The sequence below is a fragment of the Carica papaya genome, chromosome 5, assembly GCF_054855325.1.
Source record: "Carica papaya isolate Zhongbai chromosome 5, ASM5485532v1, whole genome shotgun sequence".
NCBI lineage: Eukaryota > Viridiplantae > Streptophyta > Magnoliopsida > Brassicales > Caricaceae > Carica > Carica papaya.
Genome location: NC_142313.1, coordinates 8,418,070 through 8,436,882, shown reverse-complemented (window position 1 = coordinate 8,436,882; position 18,813 = coordinate 8,418,070). Strand labels below are relative to the sequence as shown.

At 38.6% G+C, this 18,813-nt stretch overlaps 1 protein-coding gene across 3 annotated transcripts; it reads right to left on the bottom strand.

Moving 5' to 3' along the window:
- Nucleotides 1-28: 28 nt before the first annotated feature.
- LOC110826154 (alpha/beta-Hydrolases superfamily protein) lies at nt 29-17,220 on the bottom strand. 3 transcript variants are annotated; one of them, XM_088220682.1, is made up of 7 exons: nt 16,851-17,220; nt 3,045-3,113; nt 2,202-2,961; nt 1,595-2,116; nt 1,352-1,411; nt 812-1,228; nt 29-653 (listed from the first exon to the last, which is right to left on the bottom strand). In XM_088220682.1, exons 3-7 carry the CDS (start codon nt 2,880-2,882, stop codon nt 234-236), a joined length of 2,100 nt encoding a protein of 699 aa, XP_088076808.1. In that variant the 5' UTR covers nt 2,883-2,961; nt 3,045-3,113; nt 16,851-17,220; the 3' UTR covers nt 29-233. The 3 variants fall into 3 exon arrangements, with proteins under 3 accessions (XP_088076808.1, XP_088076809.1, XP_088076810.1); XM_088220683.1 differs by having other exon boundaries at nt 3,045-3,074; XM_088220684.1 differs by lacking the exon at nt 3,045-3,113.
- Nucleotides 17,221-18,813: the final 1,593 nt, after the last annotated feature.

Genomic DNA, 18,813 nt, shown 5'->3' with positions numbered 1-18,813 from the left:
TTGTTAGGTTAGAGTTAATCCATGTAGGAACGAAAGAATGAGTTACTTGTGATTTTACCAGAACCATTGACATTTTATTGACAGCATTATAATGAATAGCGTAGATATAAACAGAAATAACAACAATTTACAAGAAAAGGATGTGCAAAAGACAGATTATAATGTTTTACATTCATCACTTATTGTCTTGTGAGCATCCTCTCTGTTTTTGCAGAGAAGTACCAAGAAAGACCCTAGACACCAGTCATCATCTCCTTTCTTGCTAACCTGCTACTGTCTAAGCTCCTATCATATGTCCACGAGTGTGGAGATGGTGAAGTGAGTAATGGCCACAGCATGCTTCTCTGTTTTCTCACTTTTCTTACTACCATTTTTGTATGCTGCCTTAGGACCCCATTCACTGCTTTTAAATAGTTGCTTGAGTCATGGTCTCTCAGAATTGAACCATCTGAGCCATAGGCTGTAGGATCACTCAGGGTTTCTAGTGGGTGGGGATTATTAAGAAATGCTCGAAGGGCAGCTGTTGAGTACCCACGTTTTGTCTTGTCTAGCACATAGAGAGCGTTTCCTGGAGGAAGTAAAGGGTGCGGAGGAGATGATTTTTCATTAGGTTGGAGAATAAATAGTCTTCCGAGTGGAGAGTACAAAAGTTTCTGCATATAAGAAAGAACATGACCGATGAGATAGCATTACAAAAACTTACGATGACTGAACCATATGGCTCAGTGGGCATATAGCACTACTTTGTGAGCCTGATAGTTAGAACCTAAAACTTCAGCTTCAAAGATGAAGTATTCTTCCAAATACTTACATTTTTAATTAGACAAGAGTGTGTTCTGAAGGAGCCATTCAAACGCTTGAGGACTAGAGCCACATGGCTAGGATAGTTGCAGGAGAAGGCTCTTGGCACAATGTCTCTATGCATCATCACACAGTGAACATGATCTTCATCTAGCCCTAGGTCTTTGAGTATTTTTTGGCCTCCACAAAAAACAGAGGGAGAGCCGAAAGTGACAACTGGCTGAACTGCTGAAGGCTTTAGAACCTTCCTAGACAGAAGCATCAAGTTAACTAGAAGGGAAAGACTACCACCAAGGGAATGACCAGTGAACTGAAACCTTGCGAGATCACCATATTTGTTCAGATGGTCTAAAATTTCTGGTATGAATTGCTCATATATACCTTTAGCAGCTTCATAGATTCCTCTATGAACGATTACATCTGTTCCCTGCAAGTCAAAAACATATCCTCAGTGGTTTTGCTTTTCATTTTTCCTCTCACTTTATATAATGCAGATTCAGAATTACGGAATTCGTACGTGCATTTTGAGGAATTGAACCTAAATGCCTACCTCAAATTTTGTGGGTTCAAAAAAGAGGTTTGCCTGCCAAGATGCCAGAGAATCTGATCCCTGTAACCCGAAACATAGTTGAACACATTCAGAATCACTACTTTATTCATTTTGGATCAGAAATGAAATCTGAATGTTGTAAGGTGATTTGATTTTTCCATTAACTGCTTGCCATATGAGTGTTTTCCATTTGCTAGATAAAATTAGAGTCTTCATGAATTTACTTGGCCTAGAAAGAATTACCTGGATCACAAAGCAGCGAGTGTAGGTGCTTGTCTCATCACACACAAACCACTCACAGGGTGCAGAGTGAAGTGACTGAAGGTCCTTTGCCGCCTTCTGCTTTTCTTCCTCTCCTGCTGCAACCACTGCAGTCATTGTGGATGCTGCTGCATGAGCCGCAACCACTGATTTGTGCACTCGGGTTGGATTTTCATCCTCTCCTCTTGGCTCTGTTCCTCTCCTACAGGAATCTACACCATTTTCCTTTGCTGGCTCGGTGCGGCTGGATAGAAGATCTTTTGCATGTGAATGGATGTATGATGCAGCTGAAGCAGCTATCTCGTAAGCAGCAGAGGAACGGATTGGACGTTTCTGCTTGGATTCTATGGTTTTCTTTGAACTGGATTCAGTTCCCTTTGGACTGACAGCAGGTACAGAAGTAGAGTCCTGATCAAACTTTGCTTTGGTTATGGCAGCCTCTGCTTTCTTTTCCAAGGAAGATGTTACATAATGTAGACCATAGTATCTTCTTAGATCACCAGCCTGCATATGGTTAAGAAGAGATTAGATGTCAACTAGTGATAAGTGTAGGGACTCGCATTGTAAGTGAAATCTGCCTTCACCATACCTTGATCTCTGGTATAACGTAGGCCATGTTGCATAGGAAGGCCAGCTGAGAAAATTGCTTGGTATCAGACCATGGTACCTGAACCAATAACCTGGAGAACGATTCAAGATCAAATGTCTCTTCTCCAGTCTCTTCTCCCGAATCATATTCTACGGCACACTCACCACTCTCTTCTCCATCACAACCACAATATACAGTTTCATCTTGCTCATCACAAACTGTATCAGCATCTGTATTTCCTTTTGGCTGTCTGTTCTTCCAATGGCTGCGAATCTCCAGCAACCTCTCCACCCAATTTGCCCTTTTCACCTCCTTATCTTCTTCATCGACCTCATCTGAGCTTACCACAATATTCATTGTTTTATCTGCAAGATTCAAATCCTTACTAATCTCTGGATCGAACAAGAATGATTTAAGTGAGTTTGGGATTATGGAACTAGATATTTGGAAGGGGAAGTTCCCAACTGAATGGCTGTTCTTCAGCTTTGGTTTTGATGACTCAGCACGTATAGCATTGAAAGAATGACACAGGTGGTTGTCTGAATAAGACCTCTGAATACGAGCTTGTTTGCCAAGGTTTTTGGCAGACTGGGATTGTTGGAGACCCTTCTGTTCTTTGGAGATGTCTTTGGTTGATGTGGCAACTGGGGTTGCAGCAACACTTACTGTTGTGCATGCCATGGCAGTAAGATCTTTGCTATAAAAATCCAAGCAAAGTTGCTGATAGAAAAGAGGTAGGCTTCATAACACCTGTGCTGGCCTGAAAAGCAACAAATCCCGGTAGTCAATATATAATAGGGATAACCAACTTAGGAGGAGTTGGTGAAAAATATGCAACCTCACCTTCACTTTTTCCTTGGTGGTTCCTTGAATCTGCGGAAAAAAGTGTAAACCAAAAACTTGGGGGGATTTCTGAAAACAAACGTAAAAGGCAGCAAAAGGCTCTTATAAAGAAATCAAAATATGACAAGTAACTTTATAAAGGACATGTAACTTCGTAAAGGACATTAAACCTCCCTAGGTAACAACGATAACATAAAGGTGCCACCAAAGGGATTTCTACCAGTCAAATTACTTAAATAGCTCTTCATCGCAACGTGATTACAAGGCTAAGCAAGGATGTTTAGGTCATTAAACTTAATGTTTGGAGTGTTTGGTAATGTTACTAGTTTTCTTTACCAGAAGTGACCGTGATCTTAGGTCATAAACCTATCACTTAATTATAGTATGGAATTAAATTAATTTTAGGGCAGTGCATCAAATAAAGTAGCGTCAAGTTTGACCTGGTGAATATCCTTTAGAATTTACTAGTTATTCTACTAACAAAGTTGAAGCAAAAATAAAATCATCAAATATATTTATGATATTTATTAATATACTCTTTTACAAGTATATTATCTATCTCTGCGAGATTGATTTTTATGATGAGCAAAATTGGTGCAAGTCTAAAATATAAACAAAATTTTGGTTGGTACCGGTTCCTTGGGGGGGGGGGGGGGGGGGGAGGAAGGTAAAATTAATTTGGTTGTTGATCTCGAGAGGAGTGCTCATTTTCAAATATTTTAATTTTTGAAAATGAGTATCTTAACGTTCTTGGGAATGTCCGCTTTTCCTATCTGCCGCAAATTGTCCTGCTTTATGTGCAACAAAATCGTTTCTTATGTCCCGTACGTTTCTTACAATAGTCGAAATAATAATATTTTTTCCAAGTAATTTGGATTAGATATCCGAGATACATTCCAAGATTTGGCAAGCCTAATACGACTTTATATCATCACGTTTCCAGTTGGAAAAAATGCAAGTAAGATGGGTAATGGATAAGCCTTAGATATAGCAATATATTAGGCCAAATGTACTAGTAAATATCAACTTTTTTTTTTTTAATTCAGGTGGCTGTTTCATTTTTTATTTTGAACAATTAAGTACTAAATATCTTAGATTATTTTCAACCAACTGTCCATGTTAATGATGTTAAATTTGGTACTATATGGCATGCAAGATGGGTTTTTGTATATCATGTGGCAAAAAAAAAAAAAAATCAATTTCAGCATCTTAAAAAATTAAATTTATGTTCTTGATCACTATAGTAAGAATGCTGAAAAAGTACAAATAAATTTATGAATTCATATACCAAAAGTTTTAAATTATTACTATATACAGGCAGTATCAAGATATCAATATATTATTTGAATTTTTTTTTTATTTATTAAAGTTGATTTTAATAAACTCAGAAGCATTTTTATTTTAGCATTTTATTTTGACAATTAGAGAATATGTAGCGCCCGGACCGAGGAGGAAAAAAAAAAAAAAGCCACGTCGGCAGCCACGTCAGCAGGCCCGGTCAGCAGTCCCGGCCAACCGGGGCCTGCCACGTGGCAAGACCACGTCGCTCCGGAACGGGCCACGTTGGTGATCCGCGTGGGCGCGATCGGACGGCCCAGATTCAATCAAAAACGAACGGCCCAGATTAAAACAAAATGGACGGCTGAGATCAAAAGGCAAGGGGTTATAAATAGAACCCCCACACCAGACCACAAACCCTAGCCGCCTGCCGCTCGCCGGAGAAGACGAACCAGAGGCCGACCGCCGCCACCCGCCGCCGAACCGGGGAAATTTCCGACCGCCGATCGAGGTAAATTTCATACCCCCGACTCGTTTTTCCACACTGATTCCTGCTGTGGCCAAATCGAAGCCAAAATCCCGGCCAAACGGCCGGAATACGCGGCCGAATACCAGCGGCGCCGTCGCGCCCCCTCTCGGTTTTTGCCTCCGACGAGGCCCTTCCCGGCCTCCGTTTGATGCAATTTTTATATCACCGTGATCACCATTCTTTTCTCTACAGGTTGACCGGAGCCGAATCACCAAACCACGAACCTCGCCGGAGAGCCGCCGCACCCGAGAGCGCCGCCGCCGGTAAGCTCCGCTTCTCCGTGATTTTTTGCCCCCCCCCCCCCCCCCCCGAGGGCCCTAGGGTTGTTTTCTCGCAGGGACCGATGCGAGTGTGGCCGAATTCGGCCGAAAACAGCCAACCCGAGGCGAATCGCCGCCGCAAGCGGCGGCGCCGTCGCCGGAGCACGGCGGAGCCGCCGTGCCGGAGTTGCGGTATTGGCCAAAAAGGGGCCCTGAGCCTAATTTGAAATTTTTTGGAACACGTGCAGGTACCGTTAGTGTGTTTCAGTTCCCCGGGAAAAATTCAGAAAAAATTAGGGACGGCCTGTAGGCGCACTGTGAATCGTATTCGGATCCCGAAAACAAGTAAGGACCCCTCACCCTATTTCCTATCACGGTATTTCTTGAATTAACGCATGTGTGAAATTGCTTAAGCTTGCTAATGGAGCCCGAGTCTAGTGTGATTGATGATTTACTGTTATTTGGCCTGTTTTACAGCTTTAAATGCATTATGAGGTTTGATGTGTTCATTTTATAGTTTCAAGTGCATATATTACTGTTTTATTAATTATGGGTTGAAAGACTTAAGAACTGATACTGTATGTTGTCTGTTTGACATGAATTACGATTTGCTTGTTTAAATGTGAATTGATGATGCTTATTGAGGAAAAGGAAAATGAAAGATTGTGTAGACTGATAATTGTATGATGGGGTCAGCCTGACTAGATATCCTGGGAGATGGTGGACGGACCGGGTCCGTAGGGAACCCTACCGGGATTGTGGTCTCACATGCCGGACGGGGTATGGAGATCTTATGGTTTTGGCGCCCATACCGGACGGGGTATGGGGACGGCCCGTTTCACCCTCATACCGGACGGGGTATTGAGGTTTATGGTTTTGGCGCCCATACCGGACGGGGTATGGGGACGGCCCTGGAAACTGATTATGAATGTTAAAGGTTAACGGGTAGCGGGACCCCTTAGGGACCCCCATGGATACTAGTAGGCTGGTAAATGAGAAAAGGATATGTGGTATAATGATTGAATTACAAAAGGCGTGATAAGTGCTATGTTTTACAGCTTATATTATTCCATGATTGTGATAATGTTATTGTTTTCTTATATTGTTTCATGAATTCCACCGAGGTAAGTGGATGGTAAAGGTTTTATCATAAATAAAAGGATTTGTTGTAAATCATGCTCCATTGGTCTTTTGTGTTTTTTCTACCCACATTTACCTCGTGACGGTGAGATATCGTGATGTTCTTACTGGGCTAGTGTAGCTCACTCCTTATTTAACCATTTCATATCAGGAAGACATGGTTCCCGAGCCCGTTCCGCATGAGGACGACGAAGGGGATGCCTAGAGACTCTGTAGTCATACTCATAGTTTTATTTTCGAGTTTCTCTTTTAGTTAGTTTAATCCTTTATATTTTAAGTACGTTTTTGGTTTTCGTGTAAGGGATGTTAACTGAAATTTTGATCTCGCTTCCGCATTTTATGTGTTTAAATACTCATTTCATTTTCACATTTCCGGGGTCGTTACAGTTGGTATCAGAGCCGCGTTTCCTCGGACCCATCCCTTACACAATAGTGCCTTAGAGTAATACTCACCACTATATCGTTACTCAATCATTTCTTGTGAATGTAAGTACACGAGAATGAGGAGAGGAAAGCCCCCACTAAACCGAACGGCCCAAGATAATTCGCTTCGGGAGGATTTAGACATACTATTTGAGATGGTGGAGGCTCTCGTAGCTGCCTAGCAAAGGCAAGAGGAGAGAAGGGAGTTACCCGGACCTCCTCCGCTAGCGCAGGTTGAGCCCCCGCTACAGCAGGCTGATCCCGAGCCACCCCGGCAGGAGCCTGTTCCTCCACAGTACCACCCGGTACCACAGCCGCAGTACCACCCGGCACCACAGCCGCGGTACGACCCAGTACCACAGCCATAGTACCAACAGGTGCCGCCACAGCACATTCCAGTGCCCCCACCACATCAGCAGGTGCCACCACAGGGTCCCCCAGTTCACCCTCAGCCGGCCCCAGTCCCTCTACCTCGGGACCCCGCTCCTTCCTTGACCGACCCTGCTACCGCCTCAACAACACCTGTCGCATATGCGGCAGTGCCCAGCACTTTGCAAGGGAATGCCCCAGGAACCAGAATCAGAGAATGCCTCCAATCCAGGGCAGAGTTTACAACCTTACGCAGAAGGATGCCGACGCAGACCCGGACGTGGTACATGGTATGTATACTATCTCTGGCCATATTGCTCATGTTTTGTTTGATACTGGTGCATCACATTCTTTTATTTCACATGTTCTTGCTTCCAAAATTTGTGTATCACCTGATAGACTTGATTCATTATTGCTTGTATCTACCGCTGGGGGGGAGACATTGCTAGGAGAGGTTGTCTACAGGGCATGTGCCGTGGAGATAGCAGATAGGGAATTGAGGGTAGACCTGATAAGTTTAGACACGGGGGATTTTGATGTAATCCTAGGAATGGATTGGCTAGCGGCGTATCACGCCACCATAGACTGCTTTAACAAAAAGATTGTATTTAATCCTCCCAACGAGGAGCCTTTTACAAGTTAATAAAATTATTCAGTACTGATTTCCCGAATGGCAAGTTTTTCTTGATTTCCAGTGCCTTAATCTTGTATTTTCTCTAACTAGGTAAACCCAAGAAAGAAGTTTGTATCCAAGAGATTCCAGTAGTCCGAGACTTTCCAGACGTATTTTCGGATGAACTGCTCGGTCTACCAAGGGACAGGGAGGTCGAGTTCACCATAGACTTACAGCCAGGTACCAATCCCATCTCAGTAGCTCCTTACCGAATGAGTCGCATCGAGATGGAAGAACTAAGGAAACAGATCACTGAGCTACAAGACAGTGGCTTCATTAGGCACAGTGTTTCCCCATGGGGTGCCGGGGTTACTTTTGCAAGGAAGGGAGATGGAACGTTGAGACTGTGCATTGATTACAGAAGGATAAACAAGGTAACAATCAAGAACAAATATCCTCTTCCTCGGATTGATGACCTTTTCGATCAGTTGCAGGGTGCACAGATCTTTTCTAAAATAGATCTACGATCAGGTTACCATCAGGTAAAGGTAAGAGCAGAGGATATCCTCAAGACGGCATTCCGAACCAGGTACGGACACTACGAGTTCCTGGTTATGCCGTTTGGGCTAACCAACGCCCCGACCATCTTTATGGATCTAATGAACAGAATCTTCAGAGAGTTCTTGGATCAATTTGTCATCGTGTTCATCGATGATATCTTAGTCTACTCAAAAAGTAGAGAAGAACATGCTCGTCATCTTGCCCAAGTCCTACAGGTACTCAGGGAAAAGAAGTTGTATGCAAAGTTGAGCAAGTGTAGATTTTGGCTCGAGCAAACCGCCTTCCTAGGACATGTTATATCGAAGGAAGGGGTGTCAGTGAACCCCGAAAAGGTTGAAGCGGTACTTGGTTGGGAAAGACTGACAACAGTTAAGGAAATTCGCAGTTTCCTAGGGATGGCAGGTTATTACCGCCGGTTTGTCGAAGGGTTCTCCAATCTAGCGGCTCCTCTAACCCAACTCACAAAGAAGAATGCAATGTTTGATTGGAATGAGAACTGCGAAAGGAGTTTTTCAGAATTGAAGAAGCGACTGACTACTGCACCCGTGCTGGCTCTACCGAGTGGACCAAGAGGGTATACAGTTTATAGCGATGCCTCCTATCTGGGGCTGGGTTGTGTTCTGATGCAGCATGGAAAGGTTATAGCATATGGGTCTAGACAGCTAAAGAATCATGAGAAGAACTATCCTACCCATGACTTGGAGCTTGCTGCAATCATACACGCCCTGAAAATCTGGCGCCATTATTTGTATGGAGAGACCTTTCAGATCTACACCGATCATAAGAGTTTGAAGCACATCTTCACTCAGAAGGATCTCAACATGCGTCAGAGAAGGTTGATGGAACTCCTCAAGGACTATGATTGTGACATCCTATACCATCCAGGTAAGGGCAACGTAGTAGCCGATGCCCTCAGCAGGAAAAGTGCAGGCACCCTGGCCCATCTGATGGTTTCAGAATGCAGGTCCATTGGGGCCACGCAGCAGGTTTGACTGCGAGATCTGAAGAGGGCCACATGTTTGAGCCATCTAGCGGTCCAACCCGAGTTAATCCAAAGAATAAAGGAAGCCCAGTCAATCGACCCCGCCCTAGTAACCCGCAAGAAGGATGCAGAACAGGGAGTGAACTCAGAATTTCAGATCTCCGCCGACGGATTGATTCGTTTCAGGGACAGAGTGTGTGTCCCAGACGACAGTGAGTTAAGAAGAGACATCATGACAGAGTCCCATAGTTCAAGGTTCGCCATGCATCCAGGAAGTACGAAAATGTACCAAACTATGCGACCTCGGTTCTGGTGGAATGGGATGAAGAGAGATATAGCTGACTTTGTATCTAAATGCTTGGTATGTCAGCAGGTCAAAGCAGAACATCAACGCCCGGGCGGGTTACTTCAGCCTTTACCGATTCCAGAGTGGAAGTGGGAACATATCACCATGGACTTCGTATCGGGACTACCCAAGGCACGATCGGGACATGATGCTATATGGGTAATTGTTGACCGACTCACTAAGTCTTCCCACTTCTTGGCCATCAAAATGACTGATCCCTTGGACAAGTTGGCAAGAATGTATATCCGGGAGGTAGTCAGACTACATGGAGTTCCAGTAACAGTGGTATCCGACAGGGATCCCAGATTCACTTCTCGGTTTTGGAATAGTTTCCAGCAAGCTATGGGAACAAAGCTGTCTCTTAGTACTGCCTTCCACCCCCAAACCGATGGACAATCAGAGAGGACAATTTGTACGATAGAGTTTGCTTACAACAACAGCTACCAAGCAAGCATCGGCATGGCCCCATACGAGGCGTTATACGGACGTCCGTGCAGGTCGCCGATCTGTTGGGAGGAAGTGGGCGATAGAAGATTGTTTGGCCCGGATTTGGTAGAAGAAACCACGTCCAAGATAGTTAAGATCAAGAAGAACATCCAGACAGCTCAGAGTAGGCAGAAGAGTTAAGCCGATACCCGAAGAAGAGACCTGGCCTTTGAGAAAGGCGACCGGGTGTTTCTTAAAGTCACCCCCTTCAAGGGAATTAGTAGGTTCGGCAGGAGGGGAAAATTAAACCCCAGATATATTGGACCCTTTGAAATCTTAGACAAGATTGGTACCACTGCCTACAGACTTGCACTGCCTCCTGAGCTCTCCCGGGTTCATAATGTGTTTCATGTATCTATGCTACGTAAGTACAATCCGGACCCTTCTCATGTCTTGGCTCACGAACCGCTTCCACTCCGAGAGGACTTGTCTTATGAAGAAGTACCGGTCAGTATCACGGACCGAGAAAGCAGAATACTCCGCAACCGGGAAATATCATTTGTAAAAGTCATGTGGCAGAACCACACACCCAAGGAGGCGACTTGGGAACTGGAATCAGAATTTAGGGTCCAATATCCCCATCTGTTTGATCAAGAGTAATGAGGCAAATTTGGGGACCAAATTTCTTTATGGGGGGGAGAGTTGTAGCGCCCGGACCGAGGAGGAAAAAAAAAAAAAAAAAAAAAAGAAGCCACGTGGCAAGACCACGTCGCTCCGGAACGGGCCACGTTGGCGATCCGCGTGGGCGCGATCGGACGGCCCAGATCAATCGCGCGATCGGACGGCCCAGATACAATCGCACGGACGGCCCAGATTCAATCAAAAACGAACGGCCCAGATTAAAACAAAATGGACGGCTGAGATCAAAAGGCAAGGGGTTATAAATAGAACCCCCACACCAGACCACAAACCCTAGCCGCCTGCCGCTCGCCGGAGAAGACGAACCAGAGGCCGACCGCCGCCACCCGCCGCCGCACCGGGGAAATTTCCAACCGCCGATCGAGGTATATTTCATACCCCCGACTCGTTTTTCCACGCTGATTCCTCCTGTGGCCAAATCGAAGCCAAAATCCCGGCCAAACGGCCGGAATACGCGGCCGAATACCAGCGGCGCCGCCATGCCCCCTCTCGGTTTTTGCCTCCGACGAGGCCCTTCCCGGCCTCCGTTTGATGCAATTTTTATATAACCGTGATCACCATTCTTTTCTCTACAGGTTGACCGGAGACGAATCACCAAACCACGAACCTCGCCGGAGAGCCGCCGCACCCGAGAGCGTCGCCGCCGGTAAGCTCCGCTTCTCCGTGATTTTTTACCCCCCCCCCCCCCCCCCCGAGGGCCCTAGGGTTATTTTCTCGCGGGGACCGATGCGAGTGTGGCCGAATTCGGCCGAAAACGGCCGAAAATAGCCAACCCGAGGCGAATCGCCGCCGCAAGCGGCGCCGCCGTCGCCGGAGCACGGCGGAGCCGCCGTGCCGGAGTTGTGGTATTGGCCAAAAAGGGGCCCTGAGCCTAATTTGAGATTTTTTGGAACACGTGCAGGTACCGTTAGTGTGTTTCAGTTCCCCGAGAAAAATTCAGGAAAAATTAGGGACGGCCTGTAGGCGCACTGTGAATCGTATTCGGATCCCGAAAACAAGTAAGGACCCCTCACCCTATTTCCTATCACGGTATTAAAGTTCAAAATGATAAAACGGTATTTCTTGAATTAACGCATGTGTGAAATTGCTTAAGTTTGCTAATGGAGCCCGAGTCTAGTGTGATTGATGATTTACTGTTATTTGGCCTGTTTTACAGCTTTAAATGCATTATGAGGTTTGATGTGTTCATTTTATAGTTTCGAGTGCATATATTACTGTTTTATTAATTATGGGTTGAAAGACTGAAGAACTGATACTGTATGTTGTCTGTTTGACATGAATTACGATTTGCTTGTTTAAATGTGAATTGATGATGCTTATTGAGGAAAAGGAAAATGAAAGATTGTGTAGACTGATAATTGTATGATGGGGTCAGCCTGACTAGATATCCTGGGAGATGGTGGACGGACCGGGTCCGTAGGGAACCCTACCGGGATTGTGGTCTCACATGCCGGACGGGGTATGGAGATCTTATGGTTTTGGTGCCCATACCGGACGGGGTATGGGGACGGCCCGTTTCACCCTCATACCGGACGGGGTATGGGGACGGCCCTGGAAACTGATTATGAATGTTAAAGGTTAACGGGTAGCGGGACCCCTTAGGGACCCCCATGGATAGTGTAGGCTGGTAAATGAGAAAAGGATATGTGGTATAATGATTGAATTACAAAAGGCGTGATAAGTGCTATGTTTTACAGCTTATATTATTCCATGATTGTGATAATGTTATTGTTTTCTTATATTGTTTTCATGAATTCCACCGAGGTAAGTGGATGGTAAAGGTTTTATCATAAATAAAAGGATTTGTTGTAAATCATGCTCCATTGGTCTTTTGTGTTTTTTCTTCCCACATTTACCTCCGTGACGGTGAGATATCGTGATGTTCTTACTGGGCTAGTGTAGCTCACTCCTTATTTAACCATTTCATATCAGGAAGACATGGTTCCCGAGCCCGTTTCGCAGGAGGACGACGAAGGGGATGCCTAGAGACTCTGTAGTCATACTCATAGTTTTATTTTCGAGTTTCTCTTTTAGTTAGTTTAATCTTTTATATTTTAAGTACGTTTTTTGTTTTCGTGTAAGGGATGTTAACTGAAATTTTGATCTCGCTTCCGCATTTTATGTGTTTAAATACTCATTTCATTTTCACATTTCCGGGATCGTTACAGAATAACTTATTTTTCTTTTCTTTATGAAGTCATCATAGAAAATTTTTCTCATATGTTAAAAATACTGTTACCAAATGCTTTTGTCACGTAGTACCAGATATAACACAGTTGATTGAATTGTTAGTATGACCATTTCATTGGATAAAATTTAAACATTATGTATTTAATTGCTCAAAATAAAAAATAAAACACTTGATCAAACGATGCATTTAGCCTAATCTTTAGGAAAACACAATAATGCTTTTAGGATTAAGATCCTATTTTGAGACCTCACGTGGGGGCATGTTACCGTTACCATTAATTACAAGACATGCCTGATGATACTTTGGAGTATGGAGTTGTCTTCTACTAATAATTAAGAATATTTTGTTAACTTTATACAAGTGATACGATGATAACTTTTTGTAATGCCAACCGTATAATAACCATAGGCCGCCTAGCATGTTGCCAATCTCAGGCATAATTTTTTAAAATTTTCTAATTTTTAATTAAATACAATTTAGGATATATTCTTCTCATATTATTTAATTTTTTATAAACTTATTCTCTAATTATCTTCGAACTGATTTTATCCTTCCAATTTAAGTAGTTGTGAATTTCTAAATGAATTTTATAAAAATATATATATATTTATTTCAAACATAATCTAAATTATAGTTTTACATTGCCATTGCGATATTGAAAAATACTCAAATTCTTTAATTCACATTTAATACACATAAATATGTACAAAATATGTTTAAAAGTCAAAATGAAAAGTATAGTATGAGATTAAAAATAAAAAATTAAACTATCTTTAATATCAGAAATATTTGTTATTTTCTACGGTCAAATATGATTTTTTAAGATTGGAAAAAAAAAAATCAGTTATTATTATTATTACGGTAATCTATGTGCATATATATATATATATAAAGAATGGAGAAAATTTTACACTAAAATACATTCTTCTTTTTTTTAATGAATGTTCTAACTATCCAAACAAATCACAATTTGTTATAAAGAATACTTAATATGTTTACTAGTTGAAAACAAAAAATAATAGAAAATATAAATAAAAATATATGAATTTAAAAATAACAAGAATTTATATTTTCAATATTTTATAGTTACTTGTGTTTGGTTATATTTGAAAGTATATTTATAATAATACATATATAGTATGACACTGATATGCATGTTTTTATATAAATATAAGTTGTTGAAAAAGGAACTTTTTATTTACTAAATGAAATATTATTTCTGAATTTGAAAAAATTATTTTTAATTTTTAGTTAAAAGTACCATATGTTTATAGGTCATTGAAAACATAAATAAAATTTATTACTAGTTTTTTGTACTAAACCAAACCGTAATTTAATAGCATTTTAATGCCTTAAAAACCTAAATCAATTAATTCCGTACCAAGAAAAATCTTCAAAAGGTTAGTGATCAATTTCTTGTCCCAGTCGCAGCTACACTAAACCTATAAGCTGGGACACAAATAGTTTTGACTTTAATGGTATGTTTTCCTCTATGTGGGATCAAAATTTTGTGTTCAATATTCATTTTCGACAAAGGTTATAACTCTTAATTAAAAAAAAGAAAAATCTATAATAATTTTTTACTCTAGTGGTATGTGTTCCTACAGGTGGGTCAAAGTTTTAAATTCGATATTGATTTACGAAAAAGATTATGACCCTTAATTAAAAAAAAAAAAACCCTTAAACTTGGACATTACAGTAAACAATTCATGTTCTTTTTCGGTAATGGTTACGATTCATGTTTATCTTCTCAAGTTTTAAGAAACACCACCACACCTTGACATAACCGAAATTTTTAAACAAATAAATAAAAACTTGGAACCAACGTTGTTGAAATAAAAAGCTCCTTGGACATTGGAATTTGGAAATGAGAACACTTGTTATCGGATGTACCAATGTCTAATACAATAATAATATCTTATATAATATTGTTGCCTAATATTCAAAAACTAATATTACAGCCCGAGAGAAAATAATACCTGAACTTGATAAATTTTTTAATCTAAACTGGTTTGATAATTTAAGAAATAATAAACTATTACTTATATTTTAATAATAGTACAAGCAAACTCCTTTAAAAACATTTAATAAATTTATAATTTTATGGTTATCTATTAGAAAATACATTTAATTTCTTGATTTTTATAATATTATTATACATAATTCTACAGTTTTTGTATATGAGAGTAGATCTTCTCTTTCTTCTGTCAAAAGACCATTCACACCGAGAATAAGGGATTTATTTAAAAAAAAAATTATGCACCTTCAATAAGTTATTTAATTTTTTATTCAATCAATTAGTACAACACTTTTATACAAAGTTTTTGAAAAAAAAATTAGTCAGGCATATTTAAAATTATTAAAAGGAGTATGCTTAAAATATTGTAAAATTTTAAATTAATTAAAGTATCTAAATTCTTATTTTTTTAAAAAAAAATATGATTACCCATTTAGATAAACTATTGATAGTAAAAAAGAAATTTACTTTTTCCAAATAAAATTAATAAAAATATATATCCTTATCACATAATAAATGAAAAATTTATCACATAATAAAAATTAAGTTTACTTATGTGTATTATTAATCTTAAGATAACATTACATAATAAATGAAAATCTAAAAAATTCTTTTAAAACATAAATAAATTAAACTTTTCTCTTACTTCAATCATAAAACTTAAAATCTAACAACCTAAAAATTTAAGAATATAGCACTTACTTTCTCTCTTTTAAAACTTATTTTAAAATATAATAAAAATCCTGATCCTATTCTATGTTACTAAACATAAATTAAAAAAGAAAAAAAAAAAAACTGGAAGTTCCTTATAGTTAGTATAAACAATTTCAAGCATATTCAATATTTTTCTTTAAAATAAATTTAAAGTTTCATGAGAATACTGCCAATAATTTAATCATACTTTTAAGGGGGTTTTTTTAATTATATTGCAATGTATGTCAATTTTAATTTAAAAAAGAATTGAAATTTTCATCCTAAATTATGAATCGGATAATCACAATGTCAAAGTACATTCATTATCATACTTTTAAAGTTAAGTAGTGAATTTTATGTTGAAGAGACCTTATTAATTCAGTAGGTTTCAAGTTGAAGGTTGGTCAAAAAAAAAAAAAAGGTTGAGGGTCAGTCCAAATTGGGTTCGTGAGGCATGTAATAAAGCCCTACTACCCTCACGTGCGCCAGGTGGATTCAGCAGAGCTAAACGTGATGTGCAACCTACTTTGTAGTTGTCAAAAAGGATAATGAAAAACAAAAAACAAAACATGATTTCATATTTGTTATTGTGTTTCAAAACTGAATCATCCATTTTAATTGGGATATAATATATTTATAAAATAATAAAAGTTTAAATTAATGATTGTAAATTACTATCAAATTAAATTAAAACTTCAACAACTTACTCAAATAAATTGGTCGGCAGGACTATATTTTTTAAAAAAATAATTAATTATTCGAATTAATTTTTTTAAACCAAAAGAATATGCTAAAATAATGTAATTTTCTGACAAAAGGTTCCTACTAATTCGTGTTGCTTTGAATTTTATGAATTAAGAAGTGCTTTTTCGGATGGGTGATTTAACTGTACGAGCATATAATGAAAGAAAACTTATTACAAAAACCTAAATTTATACCTAATTATGTTATATGTACCTATCATCACTGAAAATGGATATACCACCAGGATACGCGCCTCACAAAGATCTAATCTAAGAAACAGGCTAATAAATTTTCGTAACTAAACATGGAATTTAGCGGCGGATACTCAATGCTGTTAAGGAAATTAAAACTTTTAAAAAAAAAAAGCCTTAAAAATCTACCTCTAACTTAAACGACGATATTATCTAGCTAGCAAAAGAGAAAAAGAAGAGAAAGGATCGAGCAATCGACTTAATATAAGAAGAAAAATTCAAAGAATCAAAACCAAATAAAAATTAAAAAAAAAAAAAGATTCGCTGCTTTAAAATGGCAATACCTGCGATGTTCATCAACGATTGTAGTCGACGAACCAGACGGAGGAGACCGCACCGGAACGCCAGAAGACAAAACACTGCCTCTGCGAGAGTCACATCACCGAATGCCGAACAGAAAACCGGAAATGCGATGGAGAAAATAAACGAGAGAAGAGAGCGATATCGATTAATGCAATCAAATTCGATTGCTTATTTTTTCTGGACAGAGATTCTAAATTATCGAGGATCGTGTGTGAATGTGTAGAAAAAGAAGAAAAGGAAAAAGGAGTGAGATCTGGTGGTGGAAACTGGAAAGAGAGTAGTGTGTTGGTGTAGGTGTAAAATAAGAAAGTTGAATCGATCAAGGTTGGGAGGAAGGGTCCAGAGAATTTATGACTTGGACGTTACAGAGTGTAATAAAACCTTCTCAACTTCAAAACTAACTCCTTTTCCTCTCGGACGTAAATGTCCTTACTCTATATATTTATTTACTTATTTTGGACGATAATTCTGAATACATATTTTAATTAATAAGATAATAATTTTTTTTTTAAAAAAAGGAAATTATAGAAGTGAAGTTCTTAAATAATATTATCAGATATATTTGAAATAATATCTGTTAATTTAAATTCATTTTTAAAAAATTAAACATATTATTTTACTTTGATTTAAAATTATCTTAAAATTTAACTTTTATTATTTTAATGAATTTTCACCTCTTTGTTACTGAAATAAATATATCTTTAAATAAATTCTATAAACAAAATCCATAATCATGGTCCTAAATTTTGGAATTATTCAAATAAGATATATTCGTAGGAGTTTTGATTGCTTTTAAACATCAAGATAAATTAAGATATAATAGGAATAAAATAATAAAATTATTTTTAAAAATAATGTAATTATTAAACTTCATATACACTTAGGGCAACACATTATTGATAATTTAAGTTTAAATTTTTGGATCAATAATTTATATAAAAAATTATTAAATCAGTTCTATCTAAACCTAAAGTATAAAAATATTGAGAAATTTGACATATATTTTTATAAATAGGTCATATATAAATATATAATATATAATATTTTCACGTATAAACAAAAATTTTATTCATCTCCAATCATATATATATTTAATTGAAATATTTAATTTATGATTGGATTAATATCTAAAAATCTTTTGAATTTATATTTACAGTGATTATTTCTAATATTATATTATAGTAGTTATTAGATTTTTAAGTAACAACAGAAATTAATAAGTTGTATATTGCAATGATTATGTGATACCTTAAAAATATCTTCGAGTTAATTTCTTATATTCAATTTAACTTTGTATTATTTAAAAATATATAATAAGGTTGGACATAGTTTATAGTCAAACAGAAAAATAATGGATAAGAATGGAGGAGTTAAAATAAACATGAAGAGACATGAGAAATGGTAGTAATCTTTTAAATGAAGTTGTATAATAAAAAGTAGTAACTATTAGATAAAATAACTTAACAAAAAATAACATGTAATACCTAGACCCGAAAATTAGACCGGAATAATTTTTTCGGATTATGAATATATATATATATAATAATTAAAATTTTTTATTTTATTTTAATTGAATGAGAAAAAACGAATTAAGGACAAAATTGAAAATAATTTTGGGAAGAATTGGTGAAAATTTAAATTCGGTAGGTATTTTTAAAAGAAAATTTGAAAATAGGGGGTCAAAGTAAAAATAAAAAAAGTTTGGTCATGTAGGACCGCCCAGTCAGCAGCCTCGACAAATTAGAGCGTGTCACGTGACCAGGCACGCTGATATCGATGCCACGCTAGCGATCCGCGTGCCTTGCGATCAGACGATCCAGGATCAATCTCGCGCGCGTAGATGGTACGAATTAGTTTTTGCCTTAGACGCGATCGAACAGTCGAGATCAAATATGATGAATGGTTCAGATTCGTTTTCTTCTTAGACGCGATCGGACAGACGAG